Genomic DNA, 25872 nt, shown 5'->3' on the forward strand with positions numbered 1-25872 from the left:
TGTTATTAAAACCGATTTACCGCATCGGCCCTAGCTCGATTTTCTCTTTCCTTTCCTCTTTATCGTAAATTCCATTTATTTTAAGACTTATTTACAGCCTCGCTTTATAAAGACCTAATTGCGTGATTATTTACGACCGCCTTTTTTATTGTTTAATAGTATAATATTTTACTTAACTATCCGAATTAATTAATGCTACTCTCGCCGCCGTATAATAAAGAGTAAATATTAATTAATTAATATTAAACCTCTTAATATTTAACGACCCACTTTAATATAAACGCGCTATAGCGCGTAACGAGAATAACCGCGCCTTTTAAGTAAAAGTTAAGCGATATATACGTTTTAATTAAAACGTTTTTATAAAGCTTATTAACGAACCTAAAGAATTTAATAAAAAGTTAACTCGCTTTTCCTGTTAATTTTTAAACCGATATAGTTTATTAATTAATTTAAAGGTCGAATAAATATAGACCGCTTAAAATAACCCCGATAACGTAAGAAACGAATAGGGTTTTTATACTCTTACCGACTTTAAACGACTATAGAAAGAGGCTTAATCTTTATAATATAATATTATAATTAACGACTTAAATAGCGACGACTTTTAAGCTTAGTTAAACGTTTTATTTAATCGATATACCCGCGATAATAATAAAGCTACCTTCCCTTTCGCCTCGTAAACTAAGATTAAAGAAGCTAAATAGCCCTTTAAAAGCGGATTTATCGCCCTTAACGAGTTTAAAAAAATATATAATAATTTAAACGAGCTATTTTAAGAAGTACGCTTTATATTTTTATTAGATTATACCTATATAGTATAAGTGTTCGACTTTTACGTTAAGGCCCGCTAGGTAGATTTTTAATTAGAGTTAACTATTATTTAGGTTAAATATTTAACTTCGCTCCTTTTTTCCGATTATTATAATATTTATAAAGGCGAGAACTTAATAAAAGAGCAGTTTAAAATTAACGGGTTAAATAATGAACTCGATTTATTAAAAATTACTTTAAAGAAATTAATTAAAGCTTATAACGAGGCTATTACTACCCGGGAATAAGTAGAGGTAATTATAAACGACTTAACTACCGATTTTATAAAGGTTAATATCGAGTCGGCGGATCGATTAAAGTAATTATATAACGCCTAGGCCGCCGTTATTTAATTAATTATAAATAAACGTAATAGTATTCCCTTTATAATTATTAGCAATAGAGGTATTTATTATAAAAAAAGTCGTAAAGTTAAGGTCGATAATTTTTATAGCGATAAGGATAAAAATAAAGTTCCTTTTAAAGTTTAATTCTATTAAATTAAGGATATACGAATTAAAAATGCCGATTATTTTTTTTTAATAATTAAGTAATTAGCGCTATTTATAATTATATAAAAGCGATATTACTTATAAACTCTTACCTTTCCTCCGGGATTATTATTTTAATCGTATTATTATTACCGACGAGCTCTTTAATTACCTTTAAAAGCGATATTTTAATTATACCTCTCGCGAAAAGGTAAAGAAGGAGTACGATTAGTTAGAGATAATTTCTTTAGCCGGTTATTAAAAATTTCTTTCCGATTTCGTTAAATTAGCCGGAGAGAAAGAATCCCCCTGCGTTTTTTAAAAGGAGAGTTTTTATAATAAACTTATACTTTACGTTATAATTACTACCGCTACGATATATTTTAACGAAATTATCGACTTTAACGCTTACGCTAAGTATTATAAGTAAATAATTTAAAGCTTTATAAACGCGGACGAGAAGAAGAAGCGATTTAATAAACTTTCCTTTTCGTAAACGGGTAAGAATAATTCCTATAATAGGAACGATAAAGCTAATACTTTTAAAACCTTTGCCTTTATTAAGCTTACCTTATAAGTAGGTATCTCCTCGATTAAAACTTACCCTCCTTTTATTACCGTTAAGGAGATTTAGAAGCTAGTAAAAGAAGGACGATATTTTAACTATTATTAGATTAATTATCGGAAGACTAATTATCCCTTAGAGTAGTATAATGCCGGAGAATATAAGCTTACTAATATTAATAAGATTTATTAGAAGTACGGAGGAGCGTCGCTTAACCTCTTTTTTAATAATCGTAAACTTAATTAAGCTTTCGCTAAGCTAGAGGGATTAAAAGATTAATCTTAAGGAATAAGGATTCCCTCTTAGGATAAATATTAACTACTATTAAGGATAATTTAATAACGATATCATTTAACTTTTTATAGAAATTAATTAAAGGATTTTTTTAACCTTTAAATATATTATAAGTGGTAATAAATTATCGTTATTTATTATTATAGCGTTTATTAATACGGGAGTATCCGGTTATTTATTAATAAGCGTGAATTTTATAAGTAAAGTAATTAAATAATTAGGTGCGAGGTGAGTAATTACCTTTCGACTTTATAAGATAAGGGGTTTCGACGGTAAATCTTTTTAACTCTTTAACGTAATAGTATTTGTTAATTTATAAATCTATTATTAAAGCACCGGGCTAGTCCTTTTCGTGGTAATTAATATAAGATATAACCTTATTATTAAATAAAAGTGGTTTAAGGAATACGACGTCGTTATTCGCTTAAGGATTCGTTACCTAGATTATTTTAATAATTAGAACTTTATTAAAAATACGGATATATCGGTAAACGAGGTAAGTATATTATTATAATATTCGAGCTATTAGAAAAATATAAATATTATGAATAAAGCTTTAAAAGCTTAAATTAAGAAGGATAAATAAGAATAAGACGGCCGACTTTTTTAATTAAAAGCCCGCTTTATATAAGGGAAAGGTACGCGGTTATTTAATATTCTTAATCTCTTCGCTATAAAGAAAAAATTTAAATCCCGAAAATCTATCCGCGTACTATTTATTAGCTAGATAAAGGAGTAGTTAAGATATAGCGTAATTTTAACGATAAGTTACGGGAATTAAAGTAATTTAATAATAATCGCGAACGAACGTTAAAACGTACGCTTTATTACGATTAAAAGGATAAGCGTGAACTTTATTACCTCGCCCGCGACGCTATAAATTAGTATTATTAACGAGTACTCGATATAGTAATTTTAAACGCTTTAAGCTTTTATTAAAGTATAAAAAAAGATAACTCGTGTTAAATTTATAAAGTTACCCTTTATTAAATCGATAAGTTTATTTAAAAAAAGGAGACTTTTTAAAATAACTCTTTACTTAAAAATAAAGATAAGTTACGCTAAAAGGTAAAAGAAATAATACTTAAAGTATATAAGGACTTTTACTATATATTTAATAAGGTATAGTTTAATAAATTAGTTAAATATTATAGATTAATAAATTATAAAATCGAATTAACGGACAGTATAAAACTAGACAACTTATTACGGCGCACCTTAAAATAGGCCTTTAATAGCCTTACTAACTAGAGTAGGGTAAGGGTATACGAGAGATAGCCCGAGCGTTACCTAACTTTTCCCCACTTATTTAAATAAGGAAATTATCCCGGTAAGGCTAAACTTTTTCTTTCTTTCCCTATCTTTTTCGGTTTTTTATAATAAAATAATAATTTATAACCTTATTTCCTAAATTATTATAATTATAATATTATCGAACAAGATTTAACTTATTAAACTTAAGAAAGCTTTATAAATATCCTACCCTTTTAAAAACTAAAACCTAAATTAATCTCGATTAAATAAAATAATTAATTAAAATAACCGCCGGCTTAAAAAAGCGCGATACGCGCGTAAAATAAACCTGTAAATCGATACGTTTTAATATCGACGATATTAACCGCTCCCTCGCGAACTTAAAAAAGCGTACCGCGCGAGACTCCTTATTAATTAAACGCGTATCCTTTATTTATTTTAGTATAAACTTAATAGATATAGGCAATTAAAGCGTTATTACCGGACACGAGGGCGAAAACTTATTATTTAATATTAAAAATAACTTAAAACAGGAAATTACCGCCCCCGAATTATCTTATTAACTATATTAAATTAAAACTAAACTTAAACTATAAGCGCTTTTTTTTCCCGATAATTTCTTTAACGTTATAAATAAAAATATCGGGAAAAAGATTAAATAATTAATTATTATATATAATTTTTATTATAATACTCCCGCGATACTTTTCGTAGTTTTTATTAAAACCGCGAAAACTTAATAGTTTAGGCGCGAAGGCTTAATCGTTAAAGGGTATTTTAATAAGATATATAAAAAAAACCTAACCGTTATTTAAAAAAAAGTTTAAATTATAAACTTTTTTTATAATAAACTTTAAAAACTAAGCCCTTAATTTAATAAAAATCTTTAAAAATTTTAATATTAGCTTAAAAAAAGCTATATATAAACTGCCGTTTTCGGCGAAAAGGATTTAAATAACGACGTTAATTAAGAAAATAATTAAAATAAAGGATTAAATAAGGACGGTAAACTTATTAAAAGAGAGAAGGATTTTATATTAATCGTTATAAAGAGAAACGAGGAAATTTAATAATTAAATTAATATATCGTTAATTTTTTAATTCGAAACCGAGGAGTTTCGATTTAAATAAAAAGGACGACCTATATCGGCGTTACGTTATTTAATAGCTTTAAACGAAGTATTAAAATATTCGACCCCTTTTTATTTATTAATAAAAAGGATTTTAAAGTTAAATTCGATTATTGGTTTATAATTTTAAAGGGTAAGTTAAAAATAAATATTAACTATTATTTTACCGATAAAAATAAGTATATTTATATTATTAACCGGGTTAACGGTAAAGCCGCTGAAAATTTATACCCCTTTATTATTAACGAGTAGGACGACCTTTTAATTAAAACTTTTAAAAACTTTTTAAATTATTTATATAAATAATACTATAACCCCAATATTTACGAGAAAGCCCGTAAAGCTTTTCGAGACTTAATTATAAAGCTTAATAATAATTTCTAAACTTTTCGATTTAAGTTTATTAAATTAATTAGATATACTCGCGTTAAGAAAAACGATTATAAATAAGAGTTTAACGATAAATTACCCGCCCGATTAAACGAAAAAATAATTATCGATTATTATAACGACAATATTTCGTTTAATAAGTTTTACTTTATTATTTTTCGATATAATTATTAATAAAATCGTAACTACGTTTAACGTAACGGTATAAAAAAAAGGATAACGTTAAAACTATCGGAAAAAGTATTAAACGAAGTATTGCCCTTAAAACCAGTTTCGCCGGTAGTTCCGCTATTAAATCGTTTAAATAAACCGATATTTCCCGTTATATCCCTACCGTTAAAATAAAAGAGTTTTTAATTAAAAGAGTATATTTTAATTATAAAAAGACCGGATATTTTTCCCGAAACTATCCTAATAAAAAAACCTTTAATTAATAGCGTATTAAGCGAATTAACGGATTAATAGTTTTAATAGGATATAATTTTATTAATTTTAAATCGACCGTTTCGTTTAACTCTACTTATTTAAAAGAGGACTCCGATAACTTAGAAAACTGAGTATTTTAGGGAATTTTAACTCCCTCCTAAGGATATTATTTAAGCTAAATATATAAGATATACTTTTTAATTTCTTATAGACTTATTTTAAAAGGGACCCTCTTATCTTTATTTATATTATAATAAGTAATAAATTATTTATTACTATTATTAATACACTCGCGGATACGGGAGCTAACGAAAAGCTGTTTATAAGCGTAAAATTAGCCCGTAAAGTGATAAAGTGATTAAACCCTCGATAATTAATTAAGTTTTAATTTAAAATTATCGGAGGATATAACGGTAAGTTTTTTTAATTAATTAATGTCGCCCTCCTTTTAAACTTTAAAATATAAAGATATAAAACACCTTTTATACCTTTTTTTATAATTAATATAAAGTATAACTTTATTATCGGACGAAAATAGTTTAAAGAATATAACGTTATAGTAAATTATCGGAGAAAGCGGTTAGTTTTTTTAAAGGATTAGTAAAAAGCTTAAACTTAAAATATCGATATTACGAAGGTAAAATAGTTTTTAAAGAAACCCGAGTATAATTAAAATATTATTTAAAGGTAAAAAAAAATCTTTATTAAAAATAAACGAAGGTAAGATAAAGCTTTTTCTTCGAAGCCTTAACTTAATTACCGATAACTTATTATAATAAATAAACTAGAAGCCTCGAGCGATAGCTCGTCCCTAAGTTAATTTAGAAAACCGGAGGCAGTTCTTTAGGCTATTATAGAAATAGTTTAACAGCGTATCGAATAGTTTATTAAAGAATAAAAAATAAATAACTAAGGTTAAATAATAAAGGGACTAATATTACCTCGTTACGTTATATTAAAACCGCCTTTAAAAAACCGGTTTAAAAATCCCGAAATCTTTAAAATAAACCGTTAACTCGATAAATTACTACCCCCGCGCCTAATTAAAAGACTTTTTATTTAAGAGGGGTCGTCCCCGAAAAACCCCCTTACGGGCTAAAACGAGACAGCGTGAAATAGTATAAATCAGGGCCCGTCGAGGTATAAACCTTAAACGTAAGCGGATTTTTTAGCGATATCGGTTTTAACGTTATAGAAATCGTATACCTAAACAATATTAATTAGGTTATCGACTTTAAAAACGATTTCCTATTAAACGATAAGGAAACCCTAAAATAAAAAATTAGAAAAGCTATACCCTTTAATTATTATAAATATTACGATATTTTTAATAAAACCTAATTCGATATTATCGCGCCGTACCGGGGGAACGTAAACGATTATCGAATAAACTTAAAAAAGAAAAAAAGCCCCGAGGACCTAAAATTTAGCCTATTTTATAAAATATTCCTCGAAGAATTTAAAGCTTATAAAAAATATATTACCGCCGCCTTAAAAAAAGGTTTTATCGTTAATAATATTACTCCGTAGGTAGCGCCTATTCTATTTATACGGAAGGCTAATAAAAGACTCCGTTTTTATATTAATTATTATAAATTAAATATATTTATTAAAAAGGACCGGTATCCGTTACCGTTAATTAACGAAACGCTTAATAGGATAATTAAAACTAAAATATATACTAAGATCGATATCCGCTAAATATTTTATAGGATTCGTATAAAACTTTAAGATTAAGATTTAACGATATTTTAAATTAAATATAAATCCTTTAAATACTAAATTCTCTCCTTTAAACTTACTAATAGCCTTATAACGTTCCAACGGTTTATTAACGAGATCCTAATAGAATATTTAAATTTATTTTATAGCGTTTACCTTGACGATATCTTAATTTACTCGAAAAGCGAAGAAAAACACGTGAAATATATTAAAAAAGTATTATAAAAACTAAAGGAAGTAAGCCTTTAAATTAATGTAAAGAAATATAAATTTCACGTTATTAAGATTAAATACCTTAGCTTTATAGTAAATATAAACGGCGTGGAAATTAACCTTAAAAAAATTAAGGCCGTTAAGGATTAAGACGCCCTTATTAATATTAAAACCGTCTAGTCCTTTTTTAAATTCTATAATTATTACCGACGCTTTATATACGAATATAGCTATATCGCTAAGCTTTTAACGAATTTAATTAGGAAAAGTTTTACTTTCGCGTAGACCGACGAATATTAAAAGGTATTTAAAAAGTTAAAAAAGTTACTTTTAAAAACGCCCGTATTAATATACTTTTTTTATAATAAAGAAACCCGAGTCGAGACCGATATATTAAATAGTATCTTAGCTGGCGTCCTATTTTAAAGGGAGGGACTTAACGATAAATAGCATCCCGTATATTTTTACTTCGAAACGATATAAAGAGCTAAGTATAACTACCTTATTTAAGATAAAGAAATATTAATAGTAGTAAAAACGTTTAAATATTAAAGAACGGAATTAATAGGATTATAATAATCTTAATTATTTTTTATAATTATTAATTACAAAATACTTTAATATTTCGGCATTAAACGATTATTTAACGTTATTACGGCGCACCTTAAAACAGGCCTTTAGTGGCCTTGCTAACCAGAGTGGGGCAAGGGTATGCGAGAGATGGCCCGAGCGCCACTTGACTTTTCCCCACCTATTTAGATAAGGAAATCGTCCCGGCAAGGCTGGACCTTTTCTTTCTTTCCCCATCTTTTTCGGTTTTCCACAATAAAGTAATAACCTGTAGCCTTGCCTCCCGAATTGCTGTAACTGTGACAAACGTAAAATAAACGGCTTAGGCCGATATATTATTATAATATAATTTTATGATTACTTATAGGCCGAGAGGAGAAAACGTTTTCGTTAATGTATTTTTAAAAAAGCGAGTGATCTTAAAATTTAAAAGGATAAAAAGGATACTTAACGAACTATAGCCCTATTTAAACTAGCCTCTTTAAACGTTATTTAAGCCTTAAAAAAAGCATATTACTTAATTAAAGAGGAAGCGAGCTCTTAATTATATTTAATTAAAAAGCCACCTAAACGCTTTAAATATAAATTTACCGATACCCTTTTATACGAGAATATTATATATTCGGGGTTAAAAATATATAAATAAAGAGCCCGAGAAGATAAAATATAAGGATAAACTATTAATAGACGGTTTATCTTATTCTAAGGCCGCTTTATTATGCCCGACGAAAGTAACCTTCGGACCCGTGTAATCGATAAAGTTCACTCTCGGACCTTTATAGTACACCTAGGAAGGAATAAAACTAAGCGATTAATATAAATAAAATACTAGTAGCCAGGATTAAGTAAAAATTATAATATATTTATAATTAACTATATAAAATATAGGCCGAGTAAGGTTCCCCGCGATAAAATATTAAGCTTTTTATACTTATTATTAATTTTATTATAACCTTAAAACGCTATCGCGGTAAACTTTAAAATAATACTTAAAAATAAAAAAGGGAACGTTAATATTATATTAATAATCGATAAATTAAAGAAGTAAATATAAAGTATCGCTTACCGGATAATTATTACCGTAATCGAAGTAGCCCGATTATATTATAAAGAATTATACCGAACGTATAGCTGCCCTTTAATAATAATTTTAAACCGAGGACCGTAATTTACCTCCGCTTTTATAAATAAGGTATTAAAAATCCTAAGAATTAAGTATAAATTATCCTTAGTAGGTTATTTTTAAATAACGAGATAAACCGAGGTAGCGATTTAATACTTTAAATAAAGGCTACGAATATTTATTAACTATTTTTAAAACGATTAAAATAAAGCCTTACCGGTTATAAATACCGCCTAGGTTATATTACCTTAAAATTTAATAGGGTACTCCTTTTATAAGATCGAAATAGGGTTTCTTATAAGATTTACCTGGGATTAAGAGGCTAAGATTAAAAATATAACGAATTTAAAGGAATACGAGAAGCTTAATTAAATAATCGCATAGAATTAAATAAAGCGAATCGTTAATTATTATAAAGTAGTTAAAAAATATAGTTAAAGCTTAATAAAGAATATATAATTAAGAAAATAAGCATCGACGGTAACCGGATTTTAATATCGGGGATCGGGTATTTATTATTAAGAAAACCTAGTCTTTTATAAGGCTTACCGATAAGCTCGATTATCCTTTAACCCGATAACACTATAAAATCGAACGAAAAAATCGGTTACTCGTATCTGTTAAAAGTCCTAGAAAAATGGATAGGTTTTAAGGTCTTTTATATAAATCGATTTAGGAAGTACTCGAATAACCCTTTAATCGAATAAGCGGCACGAAACTTTAATAGCGAGATAGTCGAATTAAGCGAAGAAGAAGAATAGGAGGTATACTATATTATTAGTTTAAAGATTTACTATCGGAAATTATAATATTAAGTTAAATAAAAAGGATAAAATCTCGACTTAACTTAATATCCCGTAAAGAACTTTAAGAATACGGCTAAGTAATTATAAACTTATTACGAGTAAAATCCCGAGGCTTCTAATCTTTTAATACGTTTATAATATTAATTATAAGCGGCCGAGAATAATACGTTTAACGAATTATATAAAGATAATAATAAACCGGCCGCCCCCGAAAAGAGAATAGTATAATAAAGGGGTCGGAAAAAATAATAATTTAAATAAAGGAATAAATTTAAATAATTATAATACTAATTTTTTACTTAATATATCTCGGGACGAGCTATTTTAAAGGGGGGGTAATATTACGGCGTATTTTAAAATAAGCCTTTAATGGCCTTATTAATTAAAGTAGGGCAAGGGTATATAAGAAATAGCCCGAGCGTTACCTAATTTTTCCCCACCTATTTAAATAAGGAAATCGTCCCGGCAAGGCTAAACCTTTTCCTTTTTTCCCTATCTTTTTTAGTTTTCCACAATAAAACAATAACCTATAGCTTTGCCTCCCGAATTGCTACAACTGTGACACAACTTAGGCTATAACCTATTCTATAAGATATCCCTAGAAGAGCTTACCGTAACTCGAAAGTATATTTTAAAGAACCTTTAAAAAGGCTTTATTATATTAAGCGACGCCCCCTAAGCGGTTCCGGTATTTATAGCCTTTAAAAGCGACGGCGGACTTCGCTTTTACGTGGATTTCCGGAAATTAAATATTATTATATAAAAGGACCGATATTCGCTATTATTAATCGAGGAGACCCTCGATAGAATAGTTAAGATAAGAATTTATATTAAAATTAATATCCGGCAAGCCTTTTATAAAGTCCGTTTAAAGGAGGAAGACGAAGATTTAATAATTTTCCGAACCTAATATAAAGCGTATAAATATAAAGTCCTCTTATTTAGGTTAATTAACGGACTATTCACCTTTTAGAGGTTTATTAACGACTTATTACGGGAATACCTTAATAACTTTTATTATACCTATATTAACGATATCTTTATCTATTTTAAAAATCCTCTTTAATACGAGGAGTATATAAGAAAAATTCTTTAGAAACTATTAAAAGCCGGCCTTTAAGCCGACCTTAAAAAGTATGAATTTAATATAATAGAAATTAAATACCTTAGCTTTATTATTAAGACTAATAGCGTCGCCGTAAACCTTAATAAAATCTCCGCGGTAAAAAATTAATCCTTATCGATGAACGTAAAAGTAATATAATCGTTCTTTAGATTTTATAATTTTTATTATAAGTTCGTTAAGGATTATAATGGGATTATTAAACCGCTAACGACGTTAACGAAATCGAACTAGTTATAAGTTTAAGGAATCGAGTAATAAGTTATTTTTAACGAATTAAAAAACGCTTTATTATAAGTACTAGTCCTTTTATACTTCGACTACGAAAAAAAGACGAAGCTCGAAACCGACTCGTTTAATTATATTATTATTAGCGTTTTTTCCTAGAAGTAGGACGATAAGGAATAGTACCTAATCGGGTATTTTTTAGAATCCTTTTAAGGATTAAAGCTTAATTACTTTATTTACGATAAGGAGTTATTCGTTATAATTCGAGGTTTATAATATTAACGCGTAGAATTAATCGGGCTTTAACGTTTTAAGCCGTTTATTATTATTATTAATTATTATACGCTTAAATATTTCGGTATTAAATAATATTTTAATTCCTAATAAATCCGTTAGACCGATATTTTAATTTAATATAATATTATTATTATTTATTAGCCCGGAAAAAATAATACTATCGCGGACGCGTTATCTCGAAAAGCGGAGGAATTAAGGATCTTTAAGGCTAAGAAGGAAAGCGAAAAATATTAAGTTATTTTTAAACGCCTAAACTCGTTATTAGGATTTAATTTTAAAGCCGCCGATATTAAAATTATATTATTAAGAGATAATATCTCGCCCCTCGACTTATTAAGGATATCCCTTTTAAATACCCTACTCGACGTTAATCGATAATCGGAAAACCTTAAGGTTTTACGCGAAAAAGCGCGTATAAATTATAAGGATTTTATATTAATTAATAAATTATTATTTTATAAAGGAAGATTAACGGTTTTATTAAAAAATAACCTTTAAACGAGGATTATTAAAGATATTTATTATCGAATAACGACTATTTACGTAGGAATAGTTAAAATTAAAAAGCTAGTTTTTTAAGGTTACTAGTAACTAAGATTAATAAACGATTACGATATATTCGTCGTTAATTATATATATAGGCTAATTAAAATCCTACGTATAAAAATACTAGGAAAGCTTTAACCACTCTTAGTACTTAATTAATTATAATAAAACGTAATAATAAACTTTAAAATTATAAGTCCCTCGAATAAAGAAACGGGCTACGATATAGTAATAACGGTCGTCGACCGCTTAATAAAATATAGTTAAACCTCCCCCTATAATAAGAACGTAAACGTAAAAAAAGCCGCCTAGCTTTACTATTAAGGGCCGTTTTAAGTGTTCGGATTATTACGAACCGTAATTAGTAATAAAGGCATTTAATTCACGGCTTTTTTTATAAAAGAAATCTGTTAAATATTAAGTATTAAATAAACATTCGCTTCTATAATATATTATAATATAACCGGCTAAATGGAAATTATAAATAAATATATAGACTAGCGGTTACGATTATTTTTAACTTATTATTAAAATAATTAGGTTAATGTATTACCCGCTCTAGACTACGTTTAAGCTACGATCCTATATAACTCCCTTAAAAGAATATCCCCCTTTAAAATAGAACGGGGTTTTAAAGCCTAGAGCTATTTCGATTAAGAGAAAAGAATTTAAGATTTAAAAGGATTTCCTCTTAACGAGAAATTAAATCGAATTTAAATTTAATAAAATGTATAGATTATTAAAGAGTACGTTAAGACCGCGCGGCGGGCGATATTAGCCTCTTAAGAGAAAATAAAGGAGTAAGTAAATAAATATCGAAAAGAACCGGACTTTAATGTAGGCGATTAAGTTTATATTAAAAGGATCGCTAGTTTAAGGATAAATTAACCCGGCGATAAATTAGCTTTCTTTTATACTCGATAGTCTTTTCGTATTTTATTTTACGATAGTTATATTTATGAATTAAATGTTTTTAATTTATAGAGAAATAAGATTTATTATATTAATCGACTTTTTAAAGACCTCGATAACTCGCTACCCGGAGAGGCTTCGGGGCGCCCGGCTAATAAGATTATAAACCTTAACGAACTTAAGAGTTTAAAGTATAAAATACTTAGAATTAAAGTATTTCGAACTTATTACTATAAATTATAATATAAGGCGAATTAGGTTAATTAAGAGAATAATAATACTTAGTACCCGGCCTTTAATTTTAAGAATACTCCGAATAAATTAAAGGATTTCTATCGCTAAAACCTCGATAAAACTAGCCCCTCGATACGATTAACGTAATAAAAACTCGCGGTTAAAGAGGACCGTTTTAATAAGGATTATTTAAATAATAAATTATTAATATCGAAAAAAATCTACTAATTAATAAGGCGAAGAGTTAAATAGGTTATAATAAAAAATCCTTATTTTAACTAGAAAACACCTTCGTTTAAATCCCCCTTTAAAGCCGTCGAGGCGCCGCCTTTTTGCGAGGGGGGGTAGTAATATAGTGCGTTAGCCTATACGCTGGTTAGTGTGGAGACCCTACACTAGCCCTACCACCCTGTTGTTAAAACCGATCTGCCGCATCGGCCCTAGCTCGATTTTCTCTTTCCTTTCCTCTTTGTCGTAAATTCCATTTATTTCAAGACTTATTTGCAGCCCCGCCTCATAAAGACCTAATTGCGTGACTTTTATTGCCGAAAAACTAGGTAATCGCAGTTATTAAAAATAGCTAGATTACGAATAAAAGAGGCGAGGACTAGATTCGATATTTCGATAAATATACGAAGTTTCGTACGAAGGGTGTTTACCGTTTATTAATCCTTAACGGCTATAAGAGTTATTATTTAATAGTTTTCGAGTTTTATTATAAAGAAAACTCGATTATTATATTTTATATGCTTTTTTATTCGTTATATAAGCTTTAGCCTTTTAATATCGGCTGTTTTCGTACGTTAAAAAGGGCGTACGGGAAAAGAATTAAAGGTTTTATACGGGCGTATATTACTTATATTTTAAAGGAGGACTTTTTACTAGCGTTTTTAAAAGCGTTCCAGGCGATTTTTACCGTTTCGAATATATAAGGAGGCTTTCGAAAGACCGGACTCGTTTTATATAATCCGGAATATATTATTTTATAATTAAATGTAAAGCTACGTATTTTAATATTTCCAGGGACGTTTTCCGGCTTATTTATTCCTTAAGAATTAAAGACTTTAAATAACCCGATTAAAGCTTAATCTTAAATTAAATACGTTCGAAACCGTATTATACGGCATTAAAATAGCTCTTCGACGTCGATTTTAACTGGATTTAACTAAATTACGAAAAATATAACGTAAATAATATACCGGCTCGCTTTTTTAAACGGTAAAATAACCGCACTACGAAAAATAAATAAGATACTTAACCGGCGCCGCCGTACAAAAAAAAAAACGGCTATAGGATAAAGGATTACTTCGTATATAAATTAAAGAAAACCTATAGTTTTAAAAGGACGTTAATAAATAATTATAAAATAAATCGCGCCGAAGTAATAGTCGTACGAAGAGGCTTAAAACGCGCCCGCGACGCTGTAAAATTTACGGGGAGCCCGGGTATAATACGCGTACTTATTAAAATAATATAAGAATATTTAAAAAGAAAGATTCCGATTAATTTTAATATATTAAATACGTTATAGTAAAATTAATTTATATTTCGTTATACGAAGCCTTAGAAAGTGTTTAATTAGACCGTGTGTTTAATTAAACCGTGGATTACGTTATATAACGGTATATTTTTATACTCTATTCGTTTTATTTAAGTTTAATACACTTAATAATATCGTTAATAAACGCGTCGTATATCGGCTTCGAGTCTTTTATCGCCGTATATACGCTTATTATAAAGTCTATTAAACTAATTTCGCTTATTAATTAAAAATTCTCGGTTAAACCCTATTTAATCTCGTCGATTATACGTAACTTAAGCTTATTATAAAAATAAACGTCGTTAAATATATTAAGATCGAGATATATTTAAATACCACGCTCGAGAACACTTATTTTAAACGAGTTATACTAATTAACCAGTTTCTCTTAATCTCGAGCCTAATATTAGCCAGCTTAATAAAAAATTTAAACATAGTAGGCGTCGTAAAAGTAATAAGAAAATAAAAAGGTATAAAAAAATACAGATCTAAAATCGCTCTTTAATGCGCAGGGTTTAATAAAATAAACGGTATAATAATAATAACGAGCTTATTTAATAAAAAACGCCGGGCTTATAACTATCGCACGGCAGAGAGCGTTCGGATGGTATATTAAGTACTAAAGTACTGTCTAAAAAAAAAAAAAAGAAAGAACAAAAAAGAAAGGTACTACCGTACTAATAAATACACAAATAAAATATCTAACGTAGCGCGCTAGGCGCGTCAAGGGGCGACCCCCTGTCTCCATCCTCCTGCGACAAGTATCCTGTGCACCCGGTCGGAGTGGTTCAAAAAGGCACTCGCCGGACCTTTCAAGGAAGCTGCCACCAATACGTTGGACGTCACGGGCCATGACCCCAAGTACGTGGACTTGGTTTTACGCTTTCTCTACACCGGACAGGGTAGGCCCAGCCTAACTCGTTAGAGGTTTCTAATCATCGTCGCTAACCCTGGATACTCAGTGCCCAACAATGAAGGAGCTGGGTTCGATGCGCGCGCTCGCCGACCTCTTCGTCGCCGCGAATTACTTCAGTCTCGCAGTCCTAGAATGGGAGATATACACAGTGTTCGAATCGCACCTAAGACACTTGCAGTTCCAGACCAGTATCAAGGAGCCCCTCTTGTTGGGCAAGAGATTGGAAGATTTCTTCCATGCAGCTCATCTGGCATACGACGGCGGCCTGTCCTTCGCGTTTCTACGAGACCCAATCGAGTCCTTCATCTCGAACCATTCGTTTCTTCTACTCCGGGACACACGTTTCATGGAAGAACTGAAGACCATCCCAGATCTTTCCGAGGCTATCATCCGTCTTTTTGCTGCCTTGTGAAAGCCTTCGAGCCAAACCCGAAGAATGCGTATCCTGCGGCCAAAACTATGCTTTTTACTCTGAGACATGGGTCGTCAGGAAGGTCGAGCATGAGTGTGAGGTATGCAGAGAATCTAGAGTAGGCACCCGTGGAAGAGGTGGAAGAAGAGGCGGCAGAGGCAGAGGTAGAGGCGGTATTGGATGCCAGTCTGGGGGAAGTATGGAGTTCGGGCTCCTTGGACGCTGTGATAATTGCGTCCACAAAGCGCATCAAGCGGAGAAGAAGGCCCCTCAGGCCTAGTTAGTTCACAGCCGAGGAGATCGGTATGTTTGGAAGGGCGGCATCCCGATGTCTTCAGCATACAGCACGGCTTTGACACAGAAGCTGCGCAGATACATGAGTAGTTGGGTGACGAAGAATCCACCATAGACCATCCGACAAGATACACATGAATCATCAATCTACATAGACATACCTGGGCCTCATGAAGTAAAGTGTAAACATGAATGGCTTGGTTACTCTGAATCATTCCATTGGCACTGCAGATGTGACCCGATACCGCTAACAGTTCTATTGCGTCGACCGCTCTTCCGTTCATTGCAGCAGCCGCAAGAAGTGGCCAATCTGTGGAAGGCGCTTCTTCATCTATCTTGGGTGCACAACGACAAATAATTCTACTGAATTTCAACGACATTCTACTTCCCTGGGGAGGTTTTCTGCCATCAGAATAAGGCAGGTGCGTCTAAGGTGAGGACGCCGCGAGTATCCCAACCACACACAGCCTTATTTCTTTTTCTTTACTGGCCTTGAGTCGTTTTCCCCATCCGTCACGTCAACAACCAACTTGTTGCGAGCCTCTTCAAAACCAACACACGAAGGTCTCATTCCCCATGTCTGAATACGACTCCATACCCAAGGAGCCTTGGGGCATGATGCAGCGCGTCGGCAAGGAAATGTTCAACAATGAGTTCCTGTCCGACGCGAAGGTCACCGTAGACGACACAACCTGGCCAGTCCACAAGTCAATTTTATGTTCACGTTCGGAATACTTCAGAAAGGCATTTACTGGTCCCTTCAGCGAGGCAACTTCCAATCAGTTGACCATTGAGGGCCAAGATGCCACGGCAGTAGAAATGGTCCTCTATTATCTCTTCACAGGACACGGTAGGTCGCATCTCACTGGCGCTAATACCTTTAAGATCTGCGATGCTAATAAGGAGTATATAATTAATAGTGCATAACTTTTCGGAAATTGGCTCAATACGCGGAGCCTTTAATCTCTTCGTCGCTGCGGACTATTTCGACATCGAATACATGAAGCAAGAGGCGCTTGAGCGCTTTGACTATAGTTTCCACGCCATTCATCCCAATGAGCCCCTTCTTAACGATGAAGATCTGGGTGCCCTCTTTTGTGCAGCGCGTCTCGCATATTCGAGTGGTCCGAATTTCGAAGTCTTACGCGAGCCGATCGAGGAATTTATCATAGATACGGACTTTCTTTTTACCAAGGACGACCGCTTCATGCGAGAGCTGAACAACTTCCCAGAGTTTGCATTGGCCCTGATGAGGGTCATGACATCTCCAGAAAACGAGGAGGAGATGTTGATCTGCTGTCGGTCGATGCCCGAGAAGTGCACAAAATGTGGCCTCGATAAAGACGAATTCGCCGAGACTAGCCTCATAAGCTACCCAGAACACGACAGAAATGCAGATCATGCGCTGGTTGGGATCTGCACTGATTGCTTCTGATCCACAACAATAAAAGAAGAAGGCCCAGAGTGCCTATCTATACGCAGTCAAGGAGGCTGACGTATCTGGAGGAACGGCATCGCGGTGGTCTTGACACCAGAGGCTGCGTGGATACACAGATGGGTGGTCTATCAGGAAGCACCATAGGACGCTGATAAGACATGGTTATAGTCAAGAATCAAAACATTTTCCCCATTGGCACTGTAAACATTAAATGTACCTTGATGCCACTGAGATTCCTATCATATCGACCGCTCTGCTGTTCGTTGTAGCAGGTGTAGCTGAGGGGGTAATGGATTGGTGAAAAGCGCTTGATTGCATCTTTCTAACTACCTACACAACCAGCAAGGTTGGGTACCAGCACAATTGCAAGAATTGATTTCTACTGGAATGAAGGAGTTCATCGTAGCAAGAAAAGGAAGGTACGATGAAGCTCAACCGGATTGTTGATGTTCGTATTGAATACAGCGATTGTTTCCGACTCATTGGCCTGTTAGCAGTGGCATTGTGCTGACTCCGGGTTCTCAATCACATACAACATCTCAACGTGAGAGGTACTCTTCAGAGACAACCACCATCCGCAAACGCCCACTTGGAAGCGCAACATGGTTGTTCCCCAAGCCGAAGGGCCCTCCACCATGATGGAGGAGTCAGGATATCGACTATTCCAGAATGGTCTTTTTTCTGGGCCAGCCATTCCTCAATCTTGCCATGGATGTGGCCGTGGCGAGGCCAAATTCGCCGATATATGGGTTGCCAGTGTCCGAGACCTGCCGGGCCGCTACTCAAAGCATCATCTCAAGCTGCGTGGAAACTGCGATGACTGTACCGCGGCATTGGGGGATAAGCGTCGCACCAAGCCTTGAGATTGTGACACCACCCAGCGGAGGAGATGGAGATAGTTGCTGAGGCGAAACTTGTGGTTTCTTCAACCTACAATATGGGCTCGACGCCGGAGGCTGCACGGCGGGTGCATTAATGGATGGTCTATCAGGAAGCACCATGGAATGCCCGACAAGACGATGGGCATAGTCATGAACGAATAGATCGTTCCATGGGCACTGCAGGTGTACCGCGATACCACTAGTAATACCGTAACCAGTAATATACAGTGCCATGAGCGTATGCTGACATGTACATACATGCACACGAAGTGAACTTAGTAAGCGACGACGCTGCAGGGGGTCGCCGAGACGTGCAGCAGGCGGTTCCACGGGAGCGCCCCATCGGATCGCTGGGTAAAGGGCGCGGCTAAATGGGGATAAATTGACCCCCATGCCTCCCTGTCCATTCCGCCGGGACGGGGAGCCCCCAAAGCCCCAAATGCAACTGGCGCGGCTGCGGGATGCAAGAGACGACGGAAAAATATTCTTTTGTAGCAAAGCAAAGAATCTCTAGGATCCAGTTAGCACACGACTACTATTGACACAAGAATGGCTTGGACTTGAGGGAAATTTATTCGAGTCCAAGTCCATAAGAAGAACTGTCGTCGCATCTCCCAGGACCTCGAGTCATTACATCCATTGCCTCTCGTCAACTTACACCCCAAGCCCCGCAACACCATAATTGAAATCACGAAGCACTGCCTACACCAACAAGTTAAACCTCCAAGAGACCAAGGCCGAACCAACCAAAAACCCAAAGAGAGTAAAAGACAAAATCTCAAGATGACTCCCCCACTCATAACCACCATCTACACCGCCGACCCCAGCGCCCACGTCTTCAACGGCCGCGTCTACATCTACCCCTCGCACGACCGCGAGACGGGCATCGCCTTCAACGACAACGGCGACCAGTACGACATGGCCGACTACCACGTCTTCTCCACCTCCTCCCTAGAGCCCCCTACACCGACCTCGTCGACCACGGCGTCGTCCTCCGCACCGAGGACGTCCCCTGGGCCTCGAAGCAGCTCTGGGCCCCCGACGCCGCGCAGGGCCGCGACGGCAAGTTCTACCTCTACTTCCCCGCGCGCGACCAGCAGGGCAACTTCCGCATCGGCGTCGCGGTCGGCGACGCGCCCGAGGGCCCGTTTGTGGCGGACCCGGACCCCATCCCGGGCAGCTTCAGCATCGACCCGGCCTCGTTCGTGGACCCGGACACCGGGGACGCGTACCTGTACTTCGGCGGCCTCTGGGGCGGGCAGCTGCAATGCTACCAGACCCCCGCGGGCCAGAACGACGGCGCCAACTTCGACGCCGCCTGGTCCGGCCCCAAAGAGCCCTCCGGCCCCACCGCCCAAGCCCTCTTCCCCAAATACGCCAAACTCGACAGCTCGATGCGCGCCTTCACCCCGGACGGCGCGCAAGACCTCGTCATCCTGGCCCCCGAGACGGGCGAGCCCCTCGCCGCCGACGACCACGCCCGCCGCTTCTTCGAGGCGGCCTGGATGCACAAGCGCGGGGACACGTACTACTTCAGCTACTCGACGGGCGACACGCACTACCTCGTCTACGCCACCTCCAAATCGCCGACGGGGCCCTTCACGTACGGCGGGCGCATCCTCGAGCCCGTGCTGGGCTGGACCACGCACCACTCCATTGTCGAGTTCCAGGGGCGCTGGTGGCTGTTCCACCACGACTGCGAGCTGAGTAAGGGGGTCAACCACCTGCGCTGCGTCAAGGTGCGCGAGCTCTTCTACGATGAGGACGGCAAGATGTTCACCAAGCAGGATTGAGGCCCTGGTCACGTAATCTCGGGGGCTGGCTGCATCTGGTTTGCAAGAGCTTCACAGCTCAGAAGACAAGACACATACATATATTGTTTATCGAAGGAACAAGACAAAAAATGTAGCTCGCGCATCGCTGCTTTCAACGAGCACCCCGCGGCACATTTGATTGAAATGCTTCCACTGTTGTATGATAGATGATGTCTGCCACTGTTTCTATCTACCTAAATGTAATCTCTCCGTACCCGTGCGCGACACAAAAGAAAAGGGGGTATGATTGTGTTTAATTCAAAAAGGCCTCACTGTTCCCATATTTTCTAACCTCCGTGAGCCCCAACATAGGTGAGGTTGTTGGTTTGACTCCTGTGGATCTCCCAAGTACCCCAAGTACCCAGTTCCCAGTGACCATTGGCTCCCATGTATAAAAGTAGTAGTGCTAGCAAAAGGAGAAGTAGAAGCGAAAAGAAAAGCAATCAAGATTCCACCACGCCCAGATTCAGCCGCCGCAGCGCATCCTCATATCTCCCCGGACTGTGGTCTGTCAACATACTCGCGCCGAACCGGACCTCCCCAAACCGACTCTCCACGTCGCGAACGTACTTGAGCACGATGCGCGTCGCGGGCCGCCCGATCTGCTCCTCGCCGACTTGGAGGAACGCATCTCTTCTCAAGCAGGGCGTGCTCTCGACCGCGAAGACTTCGCCGGGTGGGAGCAGCTTCGGGCTCATCATGCTGGCGCGCAGCGTCTTCAACGCGGCGTAGGCCCACTGGTCGTCCTCTTCGTCGCGGTACTTGGGCGGGTTGCTGTACCACCGGTCCGCGACACCGCTCTGAAACCCTTCCCAGATGTGCCGGCGGACTTCGGCCTTGGCCTCTGAGTTGTCCGTCTTGAAAGCGAGCGCGAGGGCTTGGAAGTCGTGCAGGACACCGAGGGAGAGGTAAGGCACGAGGTCGTTTCCGTGCACGATGCTCGTAATCAAGCCTCGAGTGGCCTTTTGGAGTGAAGGCGACATCGTTGATGGGGGTCCGTATGCGTAGACGTGGATAGATCTTCCGGGCGGCAGGCAGATTGCGCCATTGTCGGCCGACGATCCTTGGCCCTCGGTCAGCAGCCTCCGGTGTTGCTGCGCAGACGTAACGAAAGCTGTGCCCGTAGTTGCAGGCTCGGCGAGCATGGCCCCAAGTAGCGCCGTGACTGCGCCGCCAAGTGAATGGCCGCATAGAACGAGACCGTAATCAGGGAACTCTTCGAGGGTTTCCTTCAGTGTAACAAGGACTCTTCCGTCGCCTCCATAGAGAAGACGGCGAGCAGATGCGTGGATGCCCTTGTGGACCTTGTAATTTCTGCCTCTCCAAAGCAGGTCGTCGTACTCGCACATCATGTCCGCCAAGACATCTTCGAATCCCAGAGTTCCGCGGCAAGATAACACGACAGCTTTGGACTGCGCATCGAGGGCAATGGTGTGTACGAGGGGAATACCGGTGTCGGTAGAACCGGTGGAGTCGGAACCTCCCTGAGGATCGACGTACGACGACAACAGAATACTGTCGGGCGGTAGTTCTGTATGATGCGCAAAGGAGCGCACATCTTGGTGCGTTTCGTCGAGGGCTTTCAATTGGGGCATCTGCTTTGAAATGCCCATAAACTTCAGAAAGTTGGACCCGTAAGCAGCAGATGCGTAGCGGCTGTACCGAGTGATGTTCCTCAGGATGTGGAAATTGGGAAACATCCCCGCAACCATACCCGTTCGCCTAAGAGTATCAACAGCTTCTGAGTCACTATATGCGCTCTTTTGGTGGTAGGAGGATAAAACAAGTGACGTCTGCGAGGGACTCGCCCGTAGCGTGTAGATACTTGGCGAGTACAGGCCGCCCATTCTTGTTCTGTTGGGATGTCGCTGCGGAGAAGGCGGCACCAACTCGTTCGACTCGTTGTTCGGTTTCGACTTGGGCACATTGCTACTGCGAAACTCCGACCGATAGTAGGTGGGTGACCCAGGCCGGCTCTCATAAGATTGGATAGAGAATGTGTCGGTTTGCGACACCGTCGAGTTTCGCCGACGCTGTTGTACTGCTATGAAGCTCGAGCGCGACTGGCTTCTGCTATGGGCTTGGTTGTCCTCGAGCGTCCCGAGGTCTCGCGATGAGAAGTAATTAGGGTTCCCTCGCTGTGGCGCACGGGGAGCCTCACGGGCAGGAATCAGGTTGGGCGTCCGGTTGGTGACGGTAGGGCGGGCCGGCGTCATGACAGGTTGGCTGCGCTGATGTGTGTTTTGCGAAGATCTGTTGCTTCCCCATGGGGGCCGCATCCCAGTCTTGGCTTTGGTTGGAGCCGTGACATTCTCGTTGCTGGAATCCTTATTGAGAAGATTGGAGAGGCCTGTAACCGAGCTCTTCTTGAAGGCATTTCTCAGTCCTCCACGCTTCTCCCCCGGTTTGTTTCCCACCGAGTCGTTCTCCTTGGACTTTGTTGTTGTTTTGTTTGTTGATTGAGGTGTTACCGGTGTTTCCTCCGATTTTTTGGTTCCACTGGGGGGTTGCCGTTGTCGTTTCTGGTTCGCGGCGTTTTCCGGCGGCGGCTTGGGCAATGGGATCTGGGAGTTGCGCTCCCTGGGTGAGGTCGCTGAGTTGCTTCCGGTGGAACCAGTCGATGAAACCGATCTCTGCATTTTCTTCGGCCCATCCGATACCTTCGCTGCCTGGGTAGTCTGCGGAGGCATAGTTGACGACCGTGGTGTCTTCGGCGGTGGCGGTGGAGGCTTCTCAATAACTTTCTCCTCTTCTGAAGACGAGGAGTCGTCTTCTTCATCCAAGATTTCGACACGCGACTTAGTATCATCGTTGTCTTCGGGATCCTGCTCAATGGCAGTGCTTCTGCTGGTGTTGCGACTAATCCGATACACGACACGGTATATCGGGGTCGTGTCTCTGACACCCGTTGCAAGAGCATTGACGGGGTTCACAATCTCGCTCTCGATCATATCTGCGCCCGGAGGCGTCAAGATGGGGATATCGGGTGTCCCCTTGATCTCCACTGTGATGATCTTGGTCGTCGTGGTAGAGGTGGATATGGAGACGTTCGTGTCTTTGGGCAGAGAGCTCATGATTTGGTTTCTGAGATTAACCTCGGCTAGATCATCTTCATCTCCGCTCTCATGTTCGCCGTGCTGTTGAATCGCGTCAATGATGTCATCCCGGCCTTTGACGCTGCGAAGACTGCGCTGAGCATAGTTGCCTCTGTTGTGTACACCATACAGGCTGTCTTCATGAACATCGACACGCTCGCCGTCATTCAAGACGACAACATCCCAGATGATTTCTTCTTGACCGTTGGTTCGGATCTCGTCTTGGATGGTCTTGCGACACGAGTTCTGCAGATACGCAAGGCCAGCAAGGGCCAATACGATGTCCATAACTCCGACCTTTTCTCCTTGCACGCCGGTAGCGGGGTTCTGGAACTCGCGTCGAATCAGAGTTATGATACTGGCGATGGCTCTGGAGGAGTCGGTCGAGCCGAAGAATTGGTCAAGAACCGACAGTAACAGCTGTGACACCTGAGAGGCCGCCGTGACACTCGTTTCGGTGACCTGGAAGCCGGTGGCGGTCCAGAAGACGGCCTGCAGCAAAGTTTGGTGGATCCCGTCAAGACCCCGTTCCAGCAATGACTCGGCATTGTGCCTGCCAGCTTCGGTCCGAGACCTCGAGATGACATCTCGGCCGGCCCTGCTGAGGACGGTTTCCAAGAAGGCCCGGCTCAGCTCGAGACTCGAGAGAGTGGTGAACTTGGCGGCAGTGAAGCCGAAGCTTCCAACGAAGGTGGTTGCGCGGATGGCAAAAGCTGTCGAGCGGGCCGCAAGGCTGACTGCACCTGCTATCGGGTGTGGTAAAAGAGTCTTGCCCGGTGATATCGATGCAAGATGTTGCTGATGTTCATGATCCTCTTCAGGATCATGCTCGGGGGTCTGAATGCTCCTGCGTTTCTTCGCCGGGCAACTCGGTGAGCTCATCGCTTGACTCGTTCTGAGTGTGGTCGTCATGGTGGTGGTGGTAGTGGTGGTGGGTTTCCATTGTCACCTCTGTGTGGTGGCCTGCTCCCAGCCCGAAACGTTCAGGAACAGGAGTATCCCGGTCATGCAAGATGCCGGGTCGATATCAAAGAAGAATTACAGGTGTAAGAAAAGGACGACCGCGACGAAGCCAATGTTTACATGCATGAAACATCCAACGTATGAATATACTGTACTGTTATTGACAAAAACATGCTGTTCGCGCTGGGCGCTTCCAACCAGGTTGCGATGGTAATGATGATGGATTACCAGCTCTTCATTAAAGGAAGGCCGCCGAAATACATTGGTGGCGATACTAGATCGGACGTTTTCATCCAAAGTTTAACAGAGGGTTGGATCTGGCGTATGACGAAGGGGCATGTGACGACGCGGGGCAGAGCTTGAAAACGCCGGCCAAAAGTGTGTACCTAGGCAAAGAGAGTGAGTAACGGGCAGATACACGCCTATGATTTGCTGCAGCAAGTAGCAAGCAATCAAACAATACTTAGTGTTGGGTATAGGTCACCAACTGGCTTGCGATGGGCGACGTCCACGTTGGATGCTGGAAAGAGATCGACGATCCGCCCGGCAAGGCGATATGATATGCATTGATTGAATGCCCCTGAATAAATGGACAATTGCCCCCCTAATCACGGTGACGGATGACGAAATGCAGGTCCCCAGCGCTTTCTTGTTGGGCAAAACGTGGCATGGAAAATGGGGCCGCATGGAAAAGGCAAGGGACAACAAACCAGTGCAGGTACTTACTTGCCAGGGTCGGGACGAAAATGGGCTTGTCTTCACGTGAAGTTTGAATTAATCGATTGATTACATATTGGCATTATTAGGGGCGGAAAAGAGTCGCGGGTCGCAGCCGACCAGAGAAGAAATTCAATTGATTTTGAGTAAAAGTACCTGTACCTTATTCCACAGTCGACCGGTAATGGATATCTCTAATTGCGACAGATACAGCAATTGCTTGACTTTGGTTCAGATGTAGGATAGCGGGATGTTTAGGTACCTAAGTCATTTGACATCTAATATGTGCAGGGAACACCAAGTAAAAAAAGGACAGAGAATTGCGGAGGCCAGGCTAGGGAAGCCAAGTCGTATTGAAGATTCGGTTTCCTTAACGTTGTGTACCGTACTCTGCCCATCGTGTCACCGGCGAAAGTTGATGGAAATGCCGGTTTTCCATGGTGGGAGACTCGATCCGGGACCAGTCGGTTCTGTTCAAGCTTAGGTGTCTTTAGCCAGAATTCCATTCTACCTTGTCGAGCAAGTCCATCTCCGCAACAGAAGGACTCTAGAAGCCGCCAAGGTTCGATTGTCATTTCACCAGGTATGTGCGGTATGGATACCTATGGAAGCAGCTTAAAGAGAGCAGCATCAGCTCCGTCTCTGGAAGTATTTGATGCATAGAA

General features: G+C 38.5%; 5 protein-coding genes across 5 annotated transcripts; 4 read left to right on the forward strand and 1 right to left on the reverse strand.

Annotated features, from left to right (window-relative positions):
- Nucleotides 1-15648: 15648 nt before the first annotated feature.
- Nucleotides 15649-16005, forward strand: PG986_010649 (uncharacterized protein; the record flags this gene model as incomplete). The annotated part of the gene is made up of 1 exon (XM_066846871.1): nucleotides 15649-16005. The coding sequence occupies one exon, from the start codon at nucleotides 15649-15651 to the stop codon at nucleotides 16003-16005; it is 357 nt and encodes a 118-aa protein (XP_066696362.1).
- An 870-nt stretch (nucleotides 16006-16875) lies between these two features.
- On the forward strand, nucleotides 16876-17734 carry PG986_010650 (uncharacterized protein; the record flags this gene model as incomplete). Its single annotated transcript, XM_066846872.1, has 2 exons — nucleotides 16876-17149; nucleotides 17220-17734. 2 exons carry the CDS (start codon nucleotides 16876-16878, stop codon nucleotides 17732-17734), a joined length of 789 nt encoding a protein of 262 aa, XP_066696363.1.
- A 605-nt stretch (nucleotides 17735-18339) lies between these two features.
- Nucleotides 18340-18600, forward strand: PG986_010651 (uncharacterized protein; the record flags this gene model as incomplete). Its single annotated transcript, XM_066846873.1, has 1 exon — nucleotides 18340-18600. The coding sequence occupies one exon, from the start codon at nucleotides 18340-18342 to the stop codon at nucleotides 18598-18600; it is 261 nt and encodes an 86-aa protein (XP_066696364.1).
- Nucleotides 18601-19401: 801 nt separating this feature from the next.
- PG986_010652 (Xylosidase/arabinosidase) lies at nucleotides 19402-20411 on the forward strand (the record flags this gene model as incomplete). The annotated part of the gene is made up of 2 exons (XM_066846874.1): nucleotides 19402-19529; nucleotides 19574-20411. The coding sequence occupies 2 exons, from the start codon at nucleotides 19402-19404 to the stop codon at nucleotides 20409-20411; spliced, it is 966 nt and encodes a 321-aa protein (XP_066696365.1).
- Nucleotides 20412-20875: 464 nt separating this feature from the next.
- On the reverse strand, nucleotides 20876-24439 carry PG986_010653 (uncharacterized protein; the record flags this gene model as incomplete). Its single annotated transcript, XM_066846875.1, has 1 exon — nucleotides 20876-24439. One exon carries the CDS (start codon nucleotides 24437-24439, stop codon nucleotides 20876-20878), a length of 3564 nt encoding a protein of 1187 aa, XP_066696366.1.
- Between the last annotated feature and the right edge of the window lie 1433 nt (nucleotides 24440-25872).

This window comes from Apiospora aurea, assembly GCF_038362705.1.
Source record: "Apiospora aurea strain CBS 24483 chromosome Unknown utg000007l_segment0_segment0, whole genome shotgun sequence".
Classification (NCBI taxonomy): Eukaryota; Fungi; Ascomycota; class Sordariomycetes; order Amphisphaeriales; family Apiosporaceae; genus Apiospora; species Apiospora aurea.